This window comes from Mus musculus, chromosome 6 (genome assembly GCF_000001635.26).
Source record: "Mus musculus strain C57BL/6J chromosome 6, GRCm38.p6 C57BL/6J".
In the NCBI taxonomy this organism is placed as follows: Eukaryota; Metazoa; Chordata; class Mammalia; order Rodentia; family Muridae; genus Mus; species Mus musculus.
This window is the reverse complement of record NC_000072.6, coordinates 90307175-90326753: the sequence shown is the minus strand read 5'-3', so window position 1 is coordinate 90326753 and position 19579 is coordinate 90307175. Positions and strand designations below refer to the sequence as shown.

The 19579-nt window shown below is 50.6% G+C and overlaps 1 protein-coding gene across 1 annotated transcript; it reads left to right on the top strand.

Annotated features, from left to right (window-relative positions):
* Positions 1–1568: 1568 nt before the first annotated feature.
* Positions 1569–18403, top strand: Chst13 (carbohydrate sulfotransferase 13). The gene is made up of 3 exons (NM_027928.1): positions 1569–1679; positions 8413–8495; positions 16947–18403. The coding sequence occupies exons 1-3, from the start codon at positions 1592–1594 to the stop codon at positions 17784–17786; spliced, it is 1011 nt and encodes a 336-aa protein (NP_082204.1). The 5' UTR covers positions 1569–1591; the 3' UTR covers positions 17787–18403.
* The last annotated feature ends 1176 nt before the right edge of the window (positions 18404–19579 follow it).

Here is a 19579-nt window from a genome sequence, read left to right as displayed (position 1 = left end):
CCCTGCCATTAAGAAATGCTGTAGAAGGCCTGCTCTTTCCATTTCTCTACTTGACTGGGTCTTGAGTGGGTGATGGCACCCAGAGCAAACTGTAGCAGGTAGAACCAGGCCAGAGATGGGTTCCCTCACGTATTCTCTGCCCCACACACCTCTGGCTGCTGTCCTGCACTGTGGTGCAGACCACCTCCCTTCCTACCTGAAAAGTCACTGTGGGCTCCTAGGACACTGGGCACTGTGAAGACAGCTATAAAAAGGCCTCTATTACAAAGTACCCCTTCAATATTATCTTTTACTTTTTATTGGGTGGTTGATTGATTGATTTTTTTTTGAGACAGGGTTTTTCTGTTTAATAGTCCTGGATTTGTAGATTAGGCTGTCCTCGAACTCACAGAGATTGGCCTGCCTCTGCCTCCCAAGAGCTGGGTTTAAACCACATGCTATTTTTTTTTCCTTTACATAAGCTAAGTTGCTGGGTCCTGGAAGATTTGTGATCCTGACACTTAGAGCCTTCCTCGGCAGTGAGGCTTTCAGCTTTATCTAACCTTACTACTGTCCTCATGGTTTCTGGCTGCTTTGAACTCTCCTTGAGCACCTTGGGAAGCTGAGTTTCTGATTTCAGCTGCTGGATCTCGAAGCTCCGGACTCCTGGTCTCAGTCACTGCTGTTTCAAACAGTTTGTGCAGGATGCAGGACTTTCTGCCCATCATCAGCCTTGGGGGAATTAACATGACTCTGGGGCATTTTTACTCACGATGAGGGGGAGTCTTTTTCCTGGCTCCCTGCGCTATGACTGATGCAAATCCAGTCCTTAGTTTTCAGGAAGGGCCGTGTCCTGACTGGTGCACACACTTCCATTCAGAATCAGCTTGTGATCACTTGTGTGGTCCACGTGGAGAGTTTCTTCAAAGTGGTCTTCCCCAGAGAGGGAACTGAGGGGCTGCTGTGAGAGCAGAAGTTCCATAGGCAAGGCCAGGGGAAGTAAAGAAGAGACAAGAAATTGCCAAGGGTTAAGACTGGAGAAGGCAGGCTGGGAGGAGAAGCTACTGAGCCTTAATGGCAGGGGGTCCCAGGACCCTTGGACTTACAAGCTGTGACATTTGCCAGTACTGAGGGTCAAGAGTCCGAAAGCTTGGGGACCAGAGCTGTCATTCCTAGGCTTCCAGTAGCTGCCCTGTACTAGGGGTTAAAGCCTAGGGCAATGAGTGTCCAACCTGAGCTTCTGGAGTCCGTTTCTGACCAAAGCTTTGGCTCCCAGGACCTCAGCTGCAGCTTCTAGCTCCGCCAGTAGAGCACTTGGGCCCGGGACACCCATATCTGAGAGTTTCTCCACTACCAATTCCCATCAGTGTAAAGTAGGGAATCCTGGTTTAATGACTAGTATCAGGGATAGATACTGCTTTCATTGGCCTAGGGTTACAGCTTTACCCATTAAGTCAGTCAGGCGCGTCTATCTCTAGCCTGGAGCACTGGACGCTGCTTCTGGGCGGGCCCTAAACTAAGGGCAGAACTGGGCGTGTCCTGGACCTCCGCCGCACAGTAGGAAGGAGAACGCACCGGATGACTGTCGCCTGCCACGCGTGCCAGGCACAGCATGGGAAGACGCTCCTGTTGCAGGCGGCCCTTGCCGGTGGTGGCAAGTCTGGGTGCTGCACTCCTGCTCCTGTGCGCCCTGCGTCCCGGTGAGTGCGCGGGCCCGGGGCTCTGCGTTGTTTCCTCAGCTAGAGAGCCACCTGGCACCTGCCTGTTGTTTGGGGCTGGGGCATCGCCAGTGGAAGACAGGTTCCTTCCATTCCCGCATGGAACTTCTTTTCTTGTCGCTGGCGAGATGACCACTGTCTGACTCCCTGTAGAGCTGCTGGTGGGAACTTTTGGTCAATCTAGAGATGCGTTTGTTACATTTGCCCTACTCTCTGAGCCTTGAGAAGTCAGTTTGCTCTCTGGCCTGGATGCCTGTCTTAATCTGAGATCCTGCTGAGTCTATACATCCACAGAAGAACTGCACAGGTCTATGCTGGCCTGGCGTTTCAGGGATCACGACCTGCTAGTACCAGTTTCCACCAGGCATGTGGTCAGTTTCACTCTGAATGAACCTAGGTCTCCTCTGATCCTCTGGCAGATAACTCACTTTACAGACCAAGCTGAGGGCAGAGGTCAGGTGTGGAGTGGCTTAGAGGTACCTGGGCAGTGGGCTACTTTTCTGACGGTTTGTCCATCCTTAGTCTGTGTGTATGGGGTCTGCTCACTTCCAGACAGGTTTTTACTCAAGGGTGGACAGGGTCATTAGCTGAGAGTGACTCAGGACAAGGGAAAACTGTTTTCAGAATGGTACTGATCCATGGAGGACCTCAATGACCAGCAGGCTTGTAGATCAGAGGTCACTCAGCAAGCTTAACCTATTATCTGTCCCCTCCCAGGGCCTTAACAGTCTCATCTATGGAATAGGTTCTGACTCCATGCTTACAGGGATTTTAGGAGGGTGAGTTTGAATGTTACAGTAGACAGTGCTTGGCCCCCAGCCCGTGCATCACACTGGCTTCGTCCTTAGGGACCCCTGGGAAGGATGCCAGGTGAACAGAACTGGGAAGGCCTCAGGAGTAGTCACCATGCCTGTGTCTACTCACTCTGCCAATTAACAAGCTCTGCATGACCAGATGTAAGTGGCTGTGCCAGGGCACCCCTGCAAGCCCCCCCCCCCGGAAGGGAGCCTTCTCCTTACTGAAGACCTGTAGGTGAATGGCTACTTCTGTATAGGTGCTTTCTCATGTCTAACATGTCCCTTGGCACGGTCTGGGTGTGGTCGCAGTGTCTGCTGATGCCACAGTCTCTGTCCACCCTGTCATTCATTGTAGACAAATGTTTACCCATTCCTGGGCCACAATGGCTCAGGTCCCTCAGGGCCCAAACACTGTTTTGGGGTATGAGTGGATAGTCTGGCCCTGGGGTGTGTCTGCAGAGAGGCATGTGCCTGGGTGGCCATGAGGATGTCTTCATGCCTTTTGGGACACATCTCTCCTGCCACCTCCTCCAGCCAGGTTTGGGAAGAAAAGCAATCGTAGCCCTGGGACCCCTCCTCTCCTAGGGAAGCTAGGGGTAAGGGGTGTGAACGGGAGCAGGGGAGGGAAAGTGCAAGCACGGTTAGAGAAAGGGCTGCGTGCTCTCCCCTTACCAGCTTCGCTCGGGTAGGGCTGATATTTACACCTGCCATCCCCAGGCTGGTCTCATGCTGTCTTCCCTGGGAAGTCCTCACTGACCCTAGCTTTATTCCCCCTGGTCTGAGATGGGTCTCTTGAGCTTCCTCAGTTTCTACGCCTCACCTCCCAGTCTCTAGATCTGAAGTTCTCAATTTGTGGGTGGTGACCCATTTGGGAGTTGAACCACCCCTTTCATAGGAGTATCCTAAGATCGCTGGAAAACACAGATATTTACATTACAATTTACAACAGCAGCAAGATTACAGTTATAAAGTAGCAATGAAAATAATTTTATGGTTAGATCACCACAACGTGAGGAACTGTATTAAAGGGTCTCAGCATTAGGAAGGTTGAGAGCTGCTCCTCTAGATGCTCGCACTCTTCCGTAGTAGGTTTCCAGCCACCAACTTTTCAGTCTTGGGCCAGTGTCTTAGTTAGGGTTTTACTGCTGTGAACAGACACCATGACCAAGGCAAGTCTTATAAAAAACAACATTTAATTGGGGCTGGCTTACAGGTTCAGAGGTTCAGTCCATTATCATCAAGGTGGGAGCATGGCAGTATCCAGGCAGGCATGGCACAGGAGCAGCTGAGAGTTCTATGTCTTCATCCAAAGGCTGCTAGTGGAAGACTGACTTCCAGGCAACTAGGGTGAGGATCTTATACACACACCCACAGTGACACACCCATTCCAACCAGGTCACACCTATTCCAACAAGGCCACACCTTCAGATGGTGCCACTCCCCGGTCCAAGGATATACAAACCATCACAGCCAGCAAGAGCCCAAGTTCATCTAAAGCTAGCTCTCCACCCACCTTGCAGGGAGAAATGTGTGCTTATGGTAGGCGCTGGCTGGGAGACAGGGGGAAGGTCTGGTCTTGATGCAGGGGTAGGATCTCACTGTGCCAGGTCTCAAGGGGACATGCCTCTGTTTTTGCAGTCAAGTCTCAGCCAGAAGGGGATTATGGGAAAGATTTGTGGGTCAAGGAGAGCTCAGGGCCCAGGAGAATCCCAATGTCATACATACCTCAGCTGAAAGTCTAAGACAGGCCTTGTCCCTTCCTGCTCCTGGGAATGAGGTGTCACTGCCACCATCTGCTGGGCAAATGGAACACTGAGGGGTTACAGGTTATGTCTGGGTTCCAGCTGCTCCAGGGATCTCATTGGTCTCTTTCTAGTGGGGAGCCCATTCTAGTCTCGCTGCCCAGGATCTGCTAACAGCACTGACTCAGCCTAGGGTCAGCATGGTAGAGTGAGACAGCTGCCTTAGACACCTCTGTCACTAGTATGGGCCCCCTTGCTCCTTTGGTCTGTCTGGGCTTCCCTGCTGCACAGCTCTATGTTTGCTGAGCCTGGTGGCCACATAGTCTCTGTATGGGAGCTGGAGAACTTACATATGTCTCACCTCGAAGAGTTGCATTTTGACACTAAAACCACAGGTCTCATGCCATCTGCTCTTAGACACGCCCTGAGGGGGTGGGTGGGGGTGGGGTGATCTGATCTGTTAAGCACAGGAGTCTCAGAACCCCTTGGCCTAAATGCCAGACTGGTTAGCAAAAGGAGGGGGTGTGGCTGCTGCGATAGAGCTCCCAAGAGACCCACCAGGCCCAGCTGGACTCCAGAGCTCAGGAGACTCAGAGTCCTTGGAGAAACGGTCTCTGGCAGGTCAGTCAGTTCCAGTAGGAGCAGGGAGGCACATGTCATCAAGGGAAAAGAAGCCACTTTCTTAAGCCAAGAAGTTTTAGGTCAGGATTTGAGTCTTAGAGCTCAGAGTCAGGGGAGGGAGCACACTGGGGGAGATGGGACAGCTGCCCTGCACTGCAGCCTCACCACAGGGTCTCTGTGGCAGCTCCACTGCTGCCCCTAGGGTCTGTTTGAACTCCTTTGCTCTGTTGTCATCCTTCCCTGGAATGATGATTGGGCTTATTTTTTTCTATTATACAAAGCAAAGATATTTGGGACAGACTTTGAAAGACACTCAGAAGTTGACTAGATGGGAAACTGAATGGGCTGGTTACTTGTTATAAACTTGACACAAGCTAGTGGTCATCTGGGAAGAGAAAACCTCGGTTGAGACCGTGTCGCCATCAGATTGGCCTGTAGGCAAGTCTGTAGGGACATTTTTGTGATTAATGACTGCTGTTGGAGAGCTCAGGCCATTGTGGGCAGTGCCACACCTGGGCAGGTGGGCCTGGTGTATAAAAAGGATCCTTTTTGTATAAAAAAGGATGCTGAGCAAACCAGTAAATAGTGTCCCGTCATGGTCTCTACTTTAGTCGCTTACCCTAGTTGCCTGCCTTGAGTGACTTTCCCCACTGATGGACTGCGTCCTGTGATGAAATAAACCTTTTCCTCCCCACATGGCTTTTGGTCATGGTACTTTATCACAGCAACTGAAAGCAAATTAGGACAGAGAACAGTAAGTACTAAGAAAGGGGTTTGAACCCATGTGGACATATGCCCATTGGAGGAGTAGGAGGCCTGTGGGTGATGCACAATGCTGGGCTGGTGTAATGCGGATCTGGTGATGGCTGGTCAGTTAGGGATTCTCTCACAGCAGCTGGCTTGTCAAAGACTGTGAATAGTTTAAAGATAACTGGAAAGAGGCAGATTGGCCTTTCTTCCTGTGAAAAGCTTGTCTAATATGTTCCACTCTCCCTTCAGGGTAACCACAGGAAAGGATGCCCAGGACACTGAATGGCAGGGCTCCCCAAAAGCCCTTTTGGGGGTTCCGAGTGGGGCCAGCACACCTGAGGCTCTGACCTAGCTCCTGCTGGTGTTTCTGTTGGTTTGTCTTGCAACAGGGCAGTGAGAACTTATTAACCAAGCTGTGGCTGTTGCAATGTGCCCTGGGCTAGACTCACCCATCCACGCCCCATCCCCCAAAGCAACCTGCCCTCCCCTGCCTGGGGTATGGCGCTCCTTGCTGGAAGTGTAGGCTGAGGACTGACCGAGGTCAGCTTTCTTGGAGTTTTCTGGGGGGTTTCAGCACAAGGGTGTGTCCTGCGGTCACTCACCCTCTGTGACCTTGTGTCCTGCCCCTCCCCAGCATGGCTAGCACTTCCTCCTTAGTAAAGCAGAGCTTGGGGGCCTTGTGGATGATGAGCAGGAGCCCGAAAGGGGAAGCCTGTCTTTAGCAGTGCAGACCCTGGAATCTGAGATGTACCCTTTCTTTGGACCCAGTCAGACTTGAGTAGTTTGGCCTCTTGACTGTCAGTTGCCCTATCTAGCAACTGGGAAAGTGAGTGTCCACCCAACAGGAGAACATAGTGTCACACAGCACAGTGCCACAGTGTCCAGTGTCACCTGCCCCAGACAACAACAGTCGCTCCATGTGCTGCCACAGGAGCATCAGTAAAGCCCTCTGCTGTGGCCCATGGAAACTTATCCAGGATTTCCTTCCATCTGCGTAGGCACTGAGTCTACGTAAGGCTGGGCACCAGAAGTTCTGGTGCTCCTCCCGTTGGTGTCTTGGGCCAAGGAAAGCAGCCTGCCTGGACAGTCTGCATATTCCTGCTTGTCCCAGGCCTGCTTCCCATCCTACAGGCCTGCTCTGGTCTCCTTCCAAAGCACAGTTGCTCCCAGGCTCTCTGCCTCCACACTACGCTCTCCCAGCTGCACGCCAAGGCTGTTCCCATCTATCTTCTTTATTGGCACTCCAGTCCTTCCTCTGTTCCTTCCCCTTCTCTCTCCCTTCTCGAAGGTGGGGTGGTTTTTAGCTTCCCTGCTGCTGCTCAGCTGCTTGGGGTTAGGCCCTAACCAGTGCTTCTCAACTTTCCTCATGCTGTGACCCTTTAATACAGTTCCTCATGTTGTGGTGATCCCCAACCCATAATATTATATTCATTACTACATAACTGTAATTTTGCAACTGTTATCAACCATAATGTGCATATCTGATGCACAGATGGTCTTAGGCAACCCCTGTGAAATGGCCGTTTGACACCCCCCCCCCCAGGCTGAGAACCACTGGGTTAGGAGGAGTCTTAGTTCTGCCCTGGATCCTCCCTGGCTAAACAAAGCTGCTGTCTCTCCATTCTGTTCTGTGTGTCTTGGCAGAGGGGAGGGAGTACAGCTGAGAGCAAGTCAAGCAAGGCTGGGGGTGAAGGTGCTGGGGACTTATTTGGAGCTAGTGTCAGTGGTCCTTAGAGGACCCATGGACTGTAAGGGCAACCCTTTCTGATCAATGTATACACACACCCATACACACACCCACACACCATTCCTTCTATAGTCTGCCTGAACTTGCTGCCAGACCTGGTGCCTTGATTCTTCACTGGTAGGGTGGAGATAGCCTAGCCCTGTAATCTGTAACCACAGCTATTCTGGGACCCCTGGTGTCTGTCTTCCACCCACTGGCCCTTGGCATCTGTTATGGAACCCACTCTTAGGCAGCTGTGGTCTGGCCAGAAAACTAAAGGCCTTGGGCAAGGAGCGGTTTCTAGAACAGTAGCCTCTGCGAAGGCCTGGAGGTAAGATTGCTCTGATGTGATCCTTCCAGACCTCTCTCTAACCCTGCCCACAGACCTAGAGGGAACCAGGGCCCTGTAGTTCTTGCTGAGGCTCTAAGAAGACCCCTTCATGGGTGGCCTTGAGTGATATCTCTAACCTGGAGAATAGTGATGACACATTCTCCCCTGGTGTTGAGAGACTTGCATGTTGCAACCCTGATGCCAGTTCCTGTATTAGCACTGTCCCCTCTCCTGAAGGCTCATTCTCTGATAAAGGTGTTGTTCTGTCAAAAGGACTCATAGGCTTCCAGGGCCTTTCACAGGGCCTCATCCAGCCTGGTGACCTCACTCTGACAGCCTGCAGCCTGGCTGCGGCATCAGCCAGCCCTTTCTGGATGCTCACAACACAGACCTAGGGGCTGGACAGCCATCAGGCCTGTGAGCTCCTCAGGGCCCTAAGGAAGCAGGGCCTGAGACAGGGTGAACAGAAACAGATGGGCCTGGGTGCTCTTTCCACAGGGCAGGTAGCTCCTTTCCTCTTGTCCCCTGTACTTGCCACACTTCAGTGGTGGAGTGTAGGGCATGAGGTGAGAATGACCCCAAGGACACTGTTCTACCAGTGACAATCACCTATCAAATACCCAGGAGGAAAAGAAGACACTGGAGGAAAACGGAGTCACATTAAGTGGGTTAACTAGGTCCCAGGTGTGCTGCCAAACCACACCTTGTCTCGAGCCAGCAGTGATCTCTTTCTCCTTATGCTCTTCAGCATTTGAAAATAAAGCTCTGGGCTCCAGCTGGTTCGGTGGAGTGAGGAAGAGTCCCCTACAGCTGTTGCGTGACCTGGACCAGGTAAGTGGCTGGAATGCCCTCTTATATCCTAGATAGGAGGCCACAGTAACCTGGATACCTGCTTTGTCCAGTATGGGCCTCAGGGCTTCCTGTCCAGCCTGAAAGACCAATTTCCCCCCTTATAATCTCTCCCACCACAACTGAGGCCTGTGATTGTCCTATGCTATGTATTGCAGATACAGGGAGGTAACACATCACCATGCCTGTCCCAGGGCACCAGTGAACAGATGGTCATAAAGCCATGCCTGTTCCAGGGCAAGAAACAAATGCTCATTAACCTATGCCTGTCCCAGGAGTTTAAGTAGATGGTCATTAAGTTCCCAAATTTTAATATGTGGTACAACAAATGAATGTTCAGAGGAAGCCGGCCCCATCTCCAAGAAGATGGAGCAAATGGCCCTACTGGGACTGCACACAGATGTTCTCTCTCTCTCTCTCTCTCTCTCTCTCTCTCTCTCTCTCTCACACACACACACACACACACACAGTACAAACACTCTTTGGCTCAGGATGGATGGGGTTGGCTCCAAAGGAACCCAGCATGCTTCAATATTGTTAAGTCAAAACACTCCTAACATCTGGGAGCCTTGATGCTCAGCCACTTGGCTGTACAGCACACCATAGATAAACCAGCTCCCCTAGAGGTGGTGTGCATCAGCTGAATTTATTGTCATCTCCTCCTACGGAGAGGGATCTACACACAATGTCACCCCAGCCCAGGAAAATGTCTGTTATCAAAACTAGCAGCAATTTCTTCTGAATGCCACAAGAAAGAAAGAAAGAAAGAAAGAGAGAAAGAGAGAGAGAGAGAAAGAAAGGAAAAGAAAGAAAAGAAGCCTAACATCATGCAAGTAGGACCAACTGAATGTCACTAGGAGATCACACCCTGGCCCACAGCCAAAGGAACACATAGATAGCATGCATTGAGCACCTACTGTATGTAAGCCATTCACTTGTGCTGAGATTTAGTGGCAAACAGCTGGACCTACCCTCACAGAGCAGACAGGACAGCCAGGTACGGAATAGTCTGACCAGCTCTTACACTTACATGAAACTGAATTGTGCTCTGAGGGAGCAGTGGGGATTACAAGGAACTCTCCAAGGGGATTCTGGGTAGAAATAGGGAGAGACTGCTCCCTGAGAATGGGGCTTGTACTGTGAAAAGCAAGCGCCACAGGAAACGGCCAGGCCAACAGCCTGGTAGCAAGGTGGGCAGAGAGGTTGTCTGCAGTGTGCCTGGAAAGCAGGCAGCATGCCACAGGGCCCAAACTGTGGCAAGGGCAATGGGGAGCCATGGAGGATTTTAAGCGGGAGCAGCAGGGTCAGAAGATTCTCTTGGACTGCTCTGTGGGCAATGGTGGGGCTGCATAGGGATGTTTGCTGAACCTAGCCACACCCCAGGGTTGCAGATAAGGAAGTCTTGGTCCAAAGATGCTGTCTGGCTAACCCCTGGCTGCACAATGATCAGGAGAGGGGGAGAACAGACTCTCAGGGGTTCCCAGATTCCACTAGCTCTGCAGCCTTCAGACGGGCAGACAGATCCTCACAGTCCCAGCATCCAGGAATGATTGAAGTCCAATTCTTAGAGGCCACCTACATTGCCACTGGAGAAATAGCAGCAATAGATGGGAGGCTGAAGCAAGGGGCTGAGGATCCTGCAGAAGTCATGGAGCTTATAAAACCTCGAGTCAGCTGGGCAGCTGGGAAGCTAAGTGGGAGGAACATGGGCTGTCATGTAGGATGTGGCACCAACTGTGGAGTCCCAGGGGCCCTAAGTTTAACAGCCAGCCTCTCCACAAAAATGGCATGACCTCAGGCAACTCACTTCTCTCCAGCCTGGGTTTTGCATTTGCATGAGGTAGTGATGCCTGTTTTAGAACAGTAGCGCTGTTGACAAAAAGGCCAGCAGCTCATGGAACAGCAATGGCACACTGTCCCCTGTCATCCTGGGTGTTATTTCTGCTACAGATTTGTAGCCTCACAACTGCAAGATGACTGCCATCCTCACCAAAGAGGATTGCAGGACGGGGTGGGTGGATAAAGATTTAGGTCCTCCCGCCCTATGCCATCTTGCTTTGTATCCAAAGGAACAGCCTTTCCCAGGAGCCAACTTCCCCACATCTCGGCTCAGAGCCAGGCCACATACCCTACACTCATGTCTTCTGTGACGATACAAGGCTACATGGCTGGTTCTTCTGAGGTTAGGCATGGCTCCCAACACTGTGGGTCAGCTGATGAAGAGGGGCGTGAGGTAAGGAGTGGCTGGCATTCCTCCACAAGGATGTGCTGGGCTTTAAGGAGGTTAAGGCCAGCCTGGCCTGTGGGGCTCTGGGTATAGCTAGGCTTCCAAAGCCACTCCTCATGGTAAGATCCCACAGACCCTGTGGCTGAACTTGGCATGGTGATAAGGAACTTCAGTGAAGCACAAGTCTCCTCATACAGGCCCTTTTCCTCTCCAAATGGGGGTGAGTCCTTGTGTGGGCTTCCAGGCAAGTTCTAGGCATGTACATTTTAACTCTTCTAAAATGTCACTTTCTGGCATTCAGGCTGTGTGTCTCTGCTTGTTCATCTCTCTGCTTAGCCCTCCTTTGAATTAACTCATGCAGAATGACTGACACAGTCTTACACGTGTTCTCGCGACCGGCCAGGAAGAACGCAACAAACCGGAATCTTCTGCGGCAAAAGCTTTATTGCTTACATCTTCAGGAGCCAGAGAGCAAGAGCGCAAGAGCTCTATTGCTTACATCTTTAGGAGCCAGAGCGCAAGAGAGCAAGAGCAAGAGAGCAAGCAAGAGAAAGGCGAAACCCCGTCCCTTTTTCAGGAGAATTATTCTCCGCCTAGGACGTATTACTCCTTGATTGGCTGCAGCCCATCGGCCGAGTTGTCGTCATGGGGAAGGCAGAGCACATGGGGTGGAAAACTACCCTTGGCACATGCGCAGATTATTTGTTTACCACTTAGAACACAGGATGTCAGCGCCATCTTGCAACAGCGAATGTGAGGGCGGCTCCCCACAGATCCCCCTTTTCTTTTAATAAGAGCAATAGGCCACCCATATTAATGAGAGTGGAGATAGAGGTCAAATCCCCAGTGTGCAGGTAAAGGAGCCGTACACATAACCTCCTTCCAGGCTTATCACCCAGAGGGGTCCTGGTCTGGTCCCGTGTCGTTTTACCTGGGGAGAAGGACACTTGGACACTCAACCTTCTTGAAAGATGACATGTCTCCCTAGAATAGGCTCATATATGCCGCAGAGCCTTTCTACTGCAGTGCTTAGCCGTGCAACTCTCTCGGGCTGCTGAAGCACACTCACTCTATTCCGTGCAATGAGACTAGCCTCGTGGGGTGCAAGAGCTGAATGGCCAGCGACCTATTGCTTAAGCATAGATAACCATATATCAGGGGAAGCACCATGTTCTAGTGCTGCAAGCGCCTGGGCAATAACCACCTTGTCTCTCCTAGTTTGGGCCTTAAGCTTACAGACCAACCAGAGAAGCAACACTAATCCACAGCAAAGTGTATCTCCAAATAATATCAATCCCACCCATTCTTTAAAGAAGGAAAATGCTGAGGAGATCCAATTGGGTAATCCTTTGGTCAGGGACAGGTCCAAGCGCGTGGAGTTGACCTAAATGATGGCAAGTCTCAATTCCCGAAGGGTCTGTTCAAATTCAGCCGTCCAATTCTGTAACATATACTGAGAAAGACTTTTTGACAAATTAGCTGCCCTAGTAAATTTAACGGACAATCCCAGAAACTTTTGTTCACATCCCAGCTGAGCTATTTGCCATAATACATCTAGTTGTTTCTGGACAAGATCTATGCATTGATTAATTTCTGCCCATGGAGCATTTTTGGGATTGGAGGATGGCGGCCGCTAAGCCTGCATTGGTGAGAGGTCCCCCAAGCTCCCGACAAACCCTGAGCCAGTCTTGTAAACCTTTGTTCTTTCTTGGGGCTATGGCCGCTCTGCATTCCTGCGTGGCTTGCTCATAAATAAGCTATTCTACCAGAGGTGCGGCTTGCTCTGAATCTCCAAAAATACGCTCTGCTGCCTCTGTCATTCTGGCCACAAAATCTGAGAATGACTCCTGAGGTCCCTGGACGATCTTTGTTAGTTGTCCAGTGGCTTCACCTGCTCGGGAGAGCGCCTTCCAGGCCCTAATAGCCTTTTCATCTGATTCAGAACTACTAAGAACTGGCTCCTTGAGCTCATCTAGTGATGGGTATAGGCTCCTTCTCCTAGAGACCTCCGCTGATTGATCTTTTTTCTTTTCTTTTTCCTTCTCCTTCCTTCTAATCTCTCCCCAGGTATTCTGACCTAAACTTTTCCTCAGGTTCAAGACCCGTGGAAAGGCCTGTATACTTATTTTGTGTACCATATTTCCTCTTTGCTCCTACTCTCTCTCCTTGCTTTACTTCTGATAGATTGCCCTGAATTTCATCCAGAATTTTCAGCCCTGCCTTAACCGCTTGATAACATGTGAAAAGGAACAAAAAGGCTCCTAACACTAGAGAAAGTTCAAGGCCAAACATACCTTGTAAAGCTATTTCCCACTTTACTTCTGATAGACTGTCTTGAATTTCGTTAGAAAGTTCAAGACCAGACTTACCTTGTAAAGCTATTTCCCACTTTACTTCTGATAGACTGTCTTGAATTTCGTTAGAAAGTTCAAGACCAGACTTACCTTGTAAAGCTATACTTACGGGTACCCTGTTCCCCAGCTGAAGAGTTCTGAATTCACGCAGTTGAATCCTTCTCAACAGTCTATGTTGCGGGAACACTTCATTACCACCGTTCCCCAGCTGAAGAGTTCTGAATTCACGCAGTTGAATCCTTCTCAACAGTCTGTTTTACGGGAACACTTCATTACCACCGTTCCCCAGCTGAGGAGTTCTGAATCCAGGCTGGATCCTTCTCAACAGTCTGTTTTACGGGAACACTTCATTACCATGACCCGCAGTTCTGGTTCCAGAATGAGGGATCTTCCTTGTGCTGGTGATGGTAACCGTCCCGGGTTTTCTCATCCCAGGATTTCTCGTCCCGGGTTTTCTCGTCTCGGGTTTCAGCACCAACTCTTACACGCGTTCTCGCGACTGGCCAGGAAGAACGCAACAAACCGGAATCTTCTGCGGCAAAAGCTTTATTGCTTACATCTTCAGGAGCCAGAGAGCAAGAGCGCAAGAGCTCTATTGCTTACATCTTTAGGAGCCAGAGCGCAAGAGAGCAAGAGCAAGAGAGCAAGCAAGAGAAAGGCGAAACCCCGTCCCTTTTTCAGGAGAATTATTCTCCGCCTAGGACGTATTACTCCTTGATTGGCTGCAGCCCATCGGCCGAGTTGTCATCATGGGGAAGGCAGAGCACATGGGGTGGAAAACTACCCTTGGCACATGTGCAGATTATTTGTTTACCACTTAGAACACAGGATGTCAGCGCCATCTTGCAACAGCGAATGTGAGGGCGGCTCCCCACAACACAGGACCCCTCAAGACATCACCATCCCTCTTCCTCCAGCTCTAATGCCTGTCACAGCCCGTGGGTTCTGGGCTCTGTCACCTGTTGAGGGAAAAGGTGCCCCTCTACCCATCCTTTCTGAAATTTTGTTTTATTCCCTCCCTCATAAAACACAAATGTCAAGCCACTTAATTAATCCTAGACTTCTGCAGAATTCTTTTAAGGGCTTCAAAAACACATGTGTACATGTGGACACACACCACATGCTCCCATGCCACCTGTGTCCATGATTTCATGCTGGGGCTGGGGCTCCACCATTTCTGCTTCTGCTGTGGCCTCTGAGCTGAAAAATAGTCGGAAATAACTCAACATAAATTTACTCTTTTGATATGGTTGATTTAGTGGTTTTCATATTTTACAATGTAGTCAGGAAAAAAAGGGGGGCTGGGTGGGAATCATACAATGGTTGACCTTTTAGGCCTGGCTTCTTTCCCCCAGCATAATGCTCTCAAGGTCAATCTGTGTTGTCATATTTATCATACATTCATTCATAATGGCTGACTAATATTGTTATGGATATACCATATACTGTTTATTGATTTGTCAGATGATGGACTTTTAGGCTGTTTCCACTTTTTCCCAATAGGAATAATGAACATTCATGTACAAGTTTCTATGTGCATTTGCTTTTAGATGTTTGGCAGCTGTGAGCTATGGGTAGTCAGTGGGGAGCGGCAGAAAGTGGTATCCCACGGTGTTATAGTCCTTACTCAGGCCATATACTATAGTATATAGACTATAGGCTATATTGAGTATATAGACTATATACTATAGTATATATATTATATACTGAAGTATGGGTTTTTTAGTGCTACTGCTGCTCCTATGTCAGTGCAGAGTCAGAATTCCTTAACCCTTCACATGAGCTAACATCAAAATGCTTAGGCTTACGTCTGAGAGAATGGGCCCTAAAGACCTGGCAGCCTTCTATAACTTTCTAGCAAGCAGGACACACACTTTCCCCATCTCTGGCACTCTAATCCTTCTCTCCTTCTTCAACCCCAGCTCTTCACCCTCTCTCTGGTCTTTCCTTGCCCTTCTTCCTGCCCTGGCCATTCTCCAAAGTTTAGCTGCCTGGCAACTGGCTACCTTGCCCTTCAGCTCAGGTGCAGCAGTTGCCCTCCCTCCTCTGAGCTGCCTCTCCTGCCCTCTCCCTGCTATCATCTCAGCCCACAATACAGAAAGGAGGCAAGAAAAGACCCTCTATAGAAGGACCCAATGCTGCAATAGCAGAACAGTGCAGAGGGTCTTACAGAGAAGCAGTCAGCCTTCTGCTCACACAGCCCAAGAAGGGGCACTGGTACCAAACAGCCATTTGTTTTTTAGCATGCCACAGGCAGAGAGGCTTGGATTGGGAACATTTAAAGACCTGGGGCACAGGAATAGATGAGAATAGACATTTGCCCTCCCTGCGACCCAGGTAGAAATGGCTGCTGGGTTTCCAGCTCTGTAATAACGGAAGTCTGGAAAATAAAACAGTTCCCCTACCCCTGGTTGAAGCTGTGCCTTCAGGAGCCAGGGGAAGCAGCTGGGGTCTTTGTAGTTTTCTCAAGGTGTCTGTAGCGTGTTCAGGATGCCCCTGCTGGCATAGGGGGAGTTTGGCTATCTGCTTGCTATCCCTTTACACAGCAGAGCCAGGGGAAGTCTGGCAGCTTCTAATTAGGGACCCAAATTACTCACTCCCCAAAGTCTTTGATTATTTTCTGAGAAAACGAACAGCAGAAGGGTGGTACGACTATCATTAACACTTTGAGTAACTAGTAGACTTTAACAGGGCCCTGCACTGGAAGTAGTTACACCTCCTCCGGCTCATATCTATGCAGGTGGAATGGCAGCAGGGGCTAATCTTAGAGATGAGGAACCTATTTGAAGAAGAATACACTTGAATGGATACTTTGTAAGCACAGCCTGGTTTTTTTTTTTTTTTTTTTTTTTTTTTTTTTCATGGCTGGGGCAGGCTAAGTGGATCATGTCCATGGTCCTCTTAATAGGACTTAATTCATAGAGCTATACTGTGTCTGGTATACAGGAAGTGCCAGATAAATGCTGGTGGCTGTTTTTTTGTTTGTTTGGTTTAGTTTGGTTTCTCACAGAGGAAAGCTGGGCTGGGAAAAAGCCACGCTTCCTGACCAAGCAACTAAGATTACAATTTGCTGTAGAGGGCTGCAGAGATGGATTGGGATTACGAGCACTTGTAGAGAACCCAGATTCAAATCCCAGCACCCCTATGGTGGCTCATCCCCACCAGTAATTCCAGTTCCAGAGGATCCAGTGCCCTCTTCTGGGCACTGAATTCACGTGGCACACAAATATACCTGCAGACAAAATACCCATACACATAAAATAAGAAACTTTGCTGGCGGTAAATAAAGCAAGGTCCAAAGAAACATGCCTATTTATTAATACAGAATCAATACATTTATTTAACCACCTCACACATAAAAGCTCAATATCGTACAAGTAGCTGAATGGCTGTTGCCGAGGGATGGCTATGCCCCAATGATAGCCAGGGCACAGCCTTTCTGTTTTCCTTGTTAGAGTGGGTGAGGTAGGGAAGACACATGAGGCAGCAGAAATTAAACCCACAGTGGACATGGTCTATGTGTGTCTGCGGTTATGTGCCGTGAGCCCCCTGGGCCATCCTTCTCTTTCCAGCTTAGCCAGTCCTGTAATAACTCACTTTCTGCAATCCTATTGTTCACACAGTACCCAGTTTATCTGGCTCCTCATATCCTTCCCGCCTCAGCAGTTACACTCATTTTCTCCTGATTTCAGGCCAGATTCTGCCTCCAGACCAGGCAGACTGATGCCACTTCTGGGTTTCCAGTTCCCAGTCGGGGATCCCCTGCCTGAGTCCCTTGGTGCATATCCTCTGTGCAGCCTCCTTCCCTGGAACCCGCTATACTCTAACACCACCATCGCTTGTCGCCTGCAGGGTCCACGCTCCGCGATGGCCGAGGTGCACCAGCAGCGGCGTGAGCTGCTGCGCCGGGCCTGCAGCCGCCACACGCGACGCCAACGCCTGCTGCAGCCGGAGGACCTGCGTCACGTGCTGGTGGACGACGCGCACCGGCTGCTGTACTGCTACGTGCCTAAGGTGGCCTGCACCAACTGGAAGCGTGTGATGCTGGCGTTGCGCGGCCGTGGGGATCCAAGCGCAATCCCTGCGCACGAGGCGCATGCGCCTGGCCTGCTGCCCTCGCTGGCCGACTTTGCGCCGGCTGAGGTCAACTGGCGGCTGCGCGACTACCTGACCTTTCTCTTCGTGCGGGAGCCCTTCGAGCGCCTGGCGTCAGCCTACCGCAACAAGCTGGCGCGGCCACACAGCGCGGCCTTCCAGCGGCGCTATGGCACACGCATCGTGCGTCGCCTACGACCACACGCGCAGCCCGATGCGCTGGCCCGCGGCCACGACGTGCGCTTCGCCGAGTTCCTGGCCTACCTGCTCGACCCGCGCACGCGCCGTCATGAGCCCTTCAACGAACACTGGGAGCGCGCACACGCGCTGTGCCATCCGTGCCTAGTGCGCTATGATGTAGTGGGCAAGTTTGAGACGATAGCAGATGATGCTGCCTTCGTGCTGGACCTGGTGGGTGAGCCTGGGCTACGTTTCCCTGCTCCACCGCTGAGGCCAGAGAAGGACCTTACGCGTGAGCAGGCCCGGCGCCTTTTCCAGGACATCAGCCCCTTCTACCAGCGTCGCCTCTTTAACCTCTATAAGATGGACTTTCTGCTCTTCAATTACTCTGCCCCTTCCTACCTGCGACTGCAATAAGGGTGTTGGGTGCAATAGAGCCAGTGGCTGCTGTGACCAGGAGGCCACCAGGAGGTCTGGAACGAACCTGGTTGTGTGGATTGGAGACCTTATCCAGTGGGCCTGACCAAGAGTCTGGCCACTGGTCACACTCATTCCGACTGGGTAGGGTACAGGTTGCTTTAGGTGACCATAACCTTGTCAGGCCGTTTCTGCTGTTAGTTTGATGTGTGTCTCTTCCTCCCACTCTGCAGATGTCAGGCTTCTTCCTAGGACTCCAGGTTTGTAGTTCTTTGGTTTGGTTTGAGAGGCCATTTCTCAGTCTTGTCTGTGTAGAACCTGTCCGTGGCATGGTGCTACAAGACAGAATGTCATGGCTTGGTTCAGTGTGGCCTAAGGTCTTGTCAGCATTTACTGCTTAGGAGTTAACATGAGCTGCCTGCCACCCCAGCAGTCACAGGATGGTGAGCACTACCACTCCACATCTACCTGGCTGATCTACCTTTGATCTCAGCCTTGCAAGAGGCTGGATCTTCCCCTGTGTCAGCAAAGGCCAAGATGCAATACTGTGGCAGCTTTTCCAGCTCACTTTTATTTTTTTTGTTGTTTTTTTAAATAAATATGTTTTGTTACATTTTCACTTTGGGGGGCTTCTCTACTTCATTGAGCCATTTACCTGCCAGATGTTAGGCATCTCTCTGTGTCTCTGAACCAGTTTCCTTTGCTGGTAAGTGGCACAAGAATGCAAGGTGGCAGGCAAAGCAGAACAAAGTGACCATGGAACCTAGGTCACCTCTACAGCAGGCCCCCCCCCCCGCCCCCACCCCCGTGGTGGTGAAGGTGGCAGCAAGAGAGCAGCTGGAGTTCTGGAGAGTAGCTAGGAATGACAGGGAGCAGAAGTGGTAGAGAGGAGACAAGGGACGGTAGAGAGAGAGAGCCAAGAGCCGTGGCTGAAGAAAAATGGCTGGGAACCCTGGGGAGCAGAGATCACATTTACTGTAGGAGCAGAGGAATCTGACACCCAGTACCTGTTCAGAAGCTGTGACAGTCACAGACATTGTCTGCTGCTGTAGCCTGTATCTACTGTCTGTTGCTGTTGCTGCTGTTCACTGTTGCCAAAAGCTTGAGTTACAACTGCCTAGTGCAGTTGTTGAAGTTTGTCAAGAGACCCTCACTCATAAAGACCACAGAGACGGCCATTGTTGCAAAACACATGAGGATTTTACTTATCCAACATGTTGGGGACCCCCCTCTTAGCACACAGGCTGGAGGAGAGACGCAGAACAAAGAAAGAACACCCCTTTTTTTTCCCATTTTTTTATTAGGTATTTCGCTCATTTACATCTGCAATGCTATACCAAAAGTCCCCCATAGCCACCCACCCCCTCTCCCCTACCCACCCACTCCCCTTTTATGGCCCTGGCGTTCCCCTGTACTGGGGCATATAAAGTTTGCGTGTCCAATGGGCCTCTCTTTCGAGTGATGGCCGACTAGGCCATCTTTTGATGCATATGCAGCTAGAGTCAAGAGCTCCGGGGTACTGGTTAGTTCATAATGTTGTTCCACCTATAGGGTTGCAGATCCCTTTAGCTTCTTTGGTACTTTCTCTAGCTCCTTCATTGGGGGCCATGTGATCCATCCATTAGCCGACTGTGAGCATCCACTTCTATGTTTGCTAGGCCCAGGCATACTCTGACAAGAGACAGCTATATCAGGGTCCTTTCAGCATAATCTTGCTAGTGTATGCAATGGTGTCAGCATTTGGAAGCTGATTATGGGATGGATCCCCGGATATGCTAGTGTCTACATGGTCC

Coding starts and splice junctions, on each gene's coding strand:
- Chst13 (NM_027928.1), top strand. CDS start 1,592: ATGGGAAGACGCTCCTGTTGCAGGCGGCCCTTGCCGGTGGTGGCAAGT. Junction 1,680..8,412: donor CCTGTGCGCCCTGCGTCCCG/GTGAGTGCGCGG, acceptor TATGCTCTTCAG/CATTTGAAAATAAAGCTCTG. Junction 8,496..16,946: donor TGTTGCGTGACCTGGACCAG/GTAAGTGGCTGG, acceptor TGTCGCCTGCAG/GGTCCACGCTCCGCGATGGC.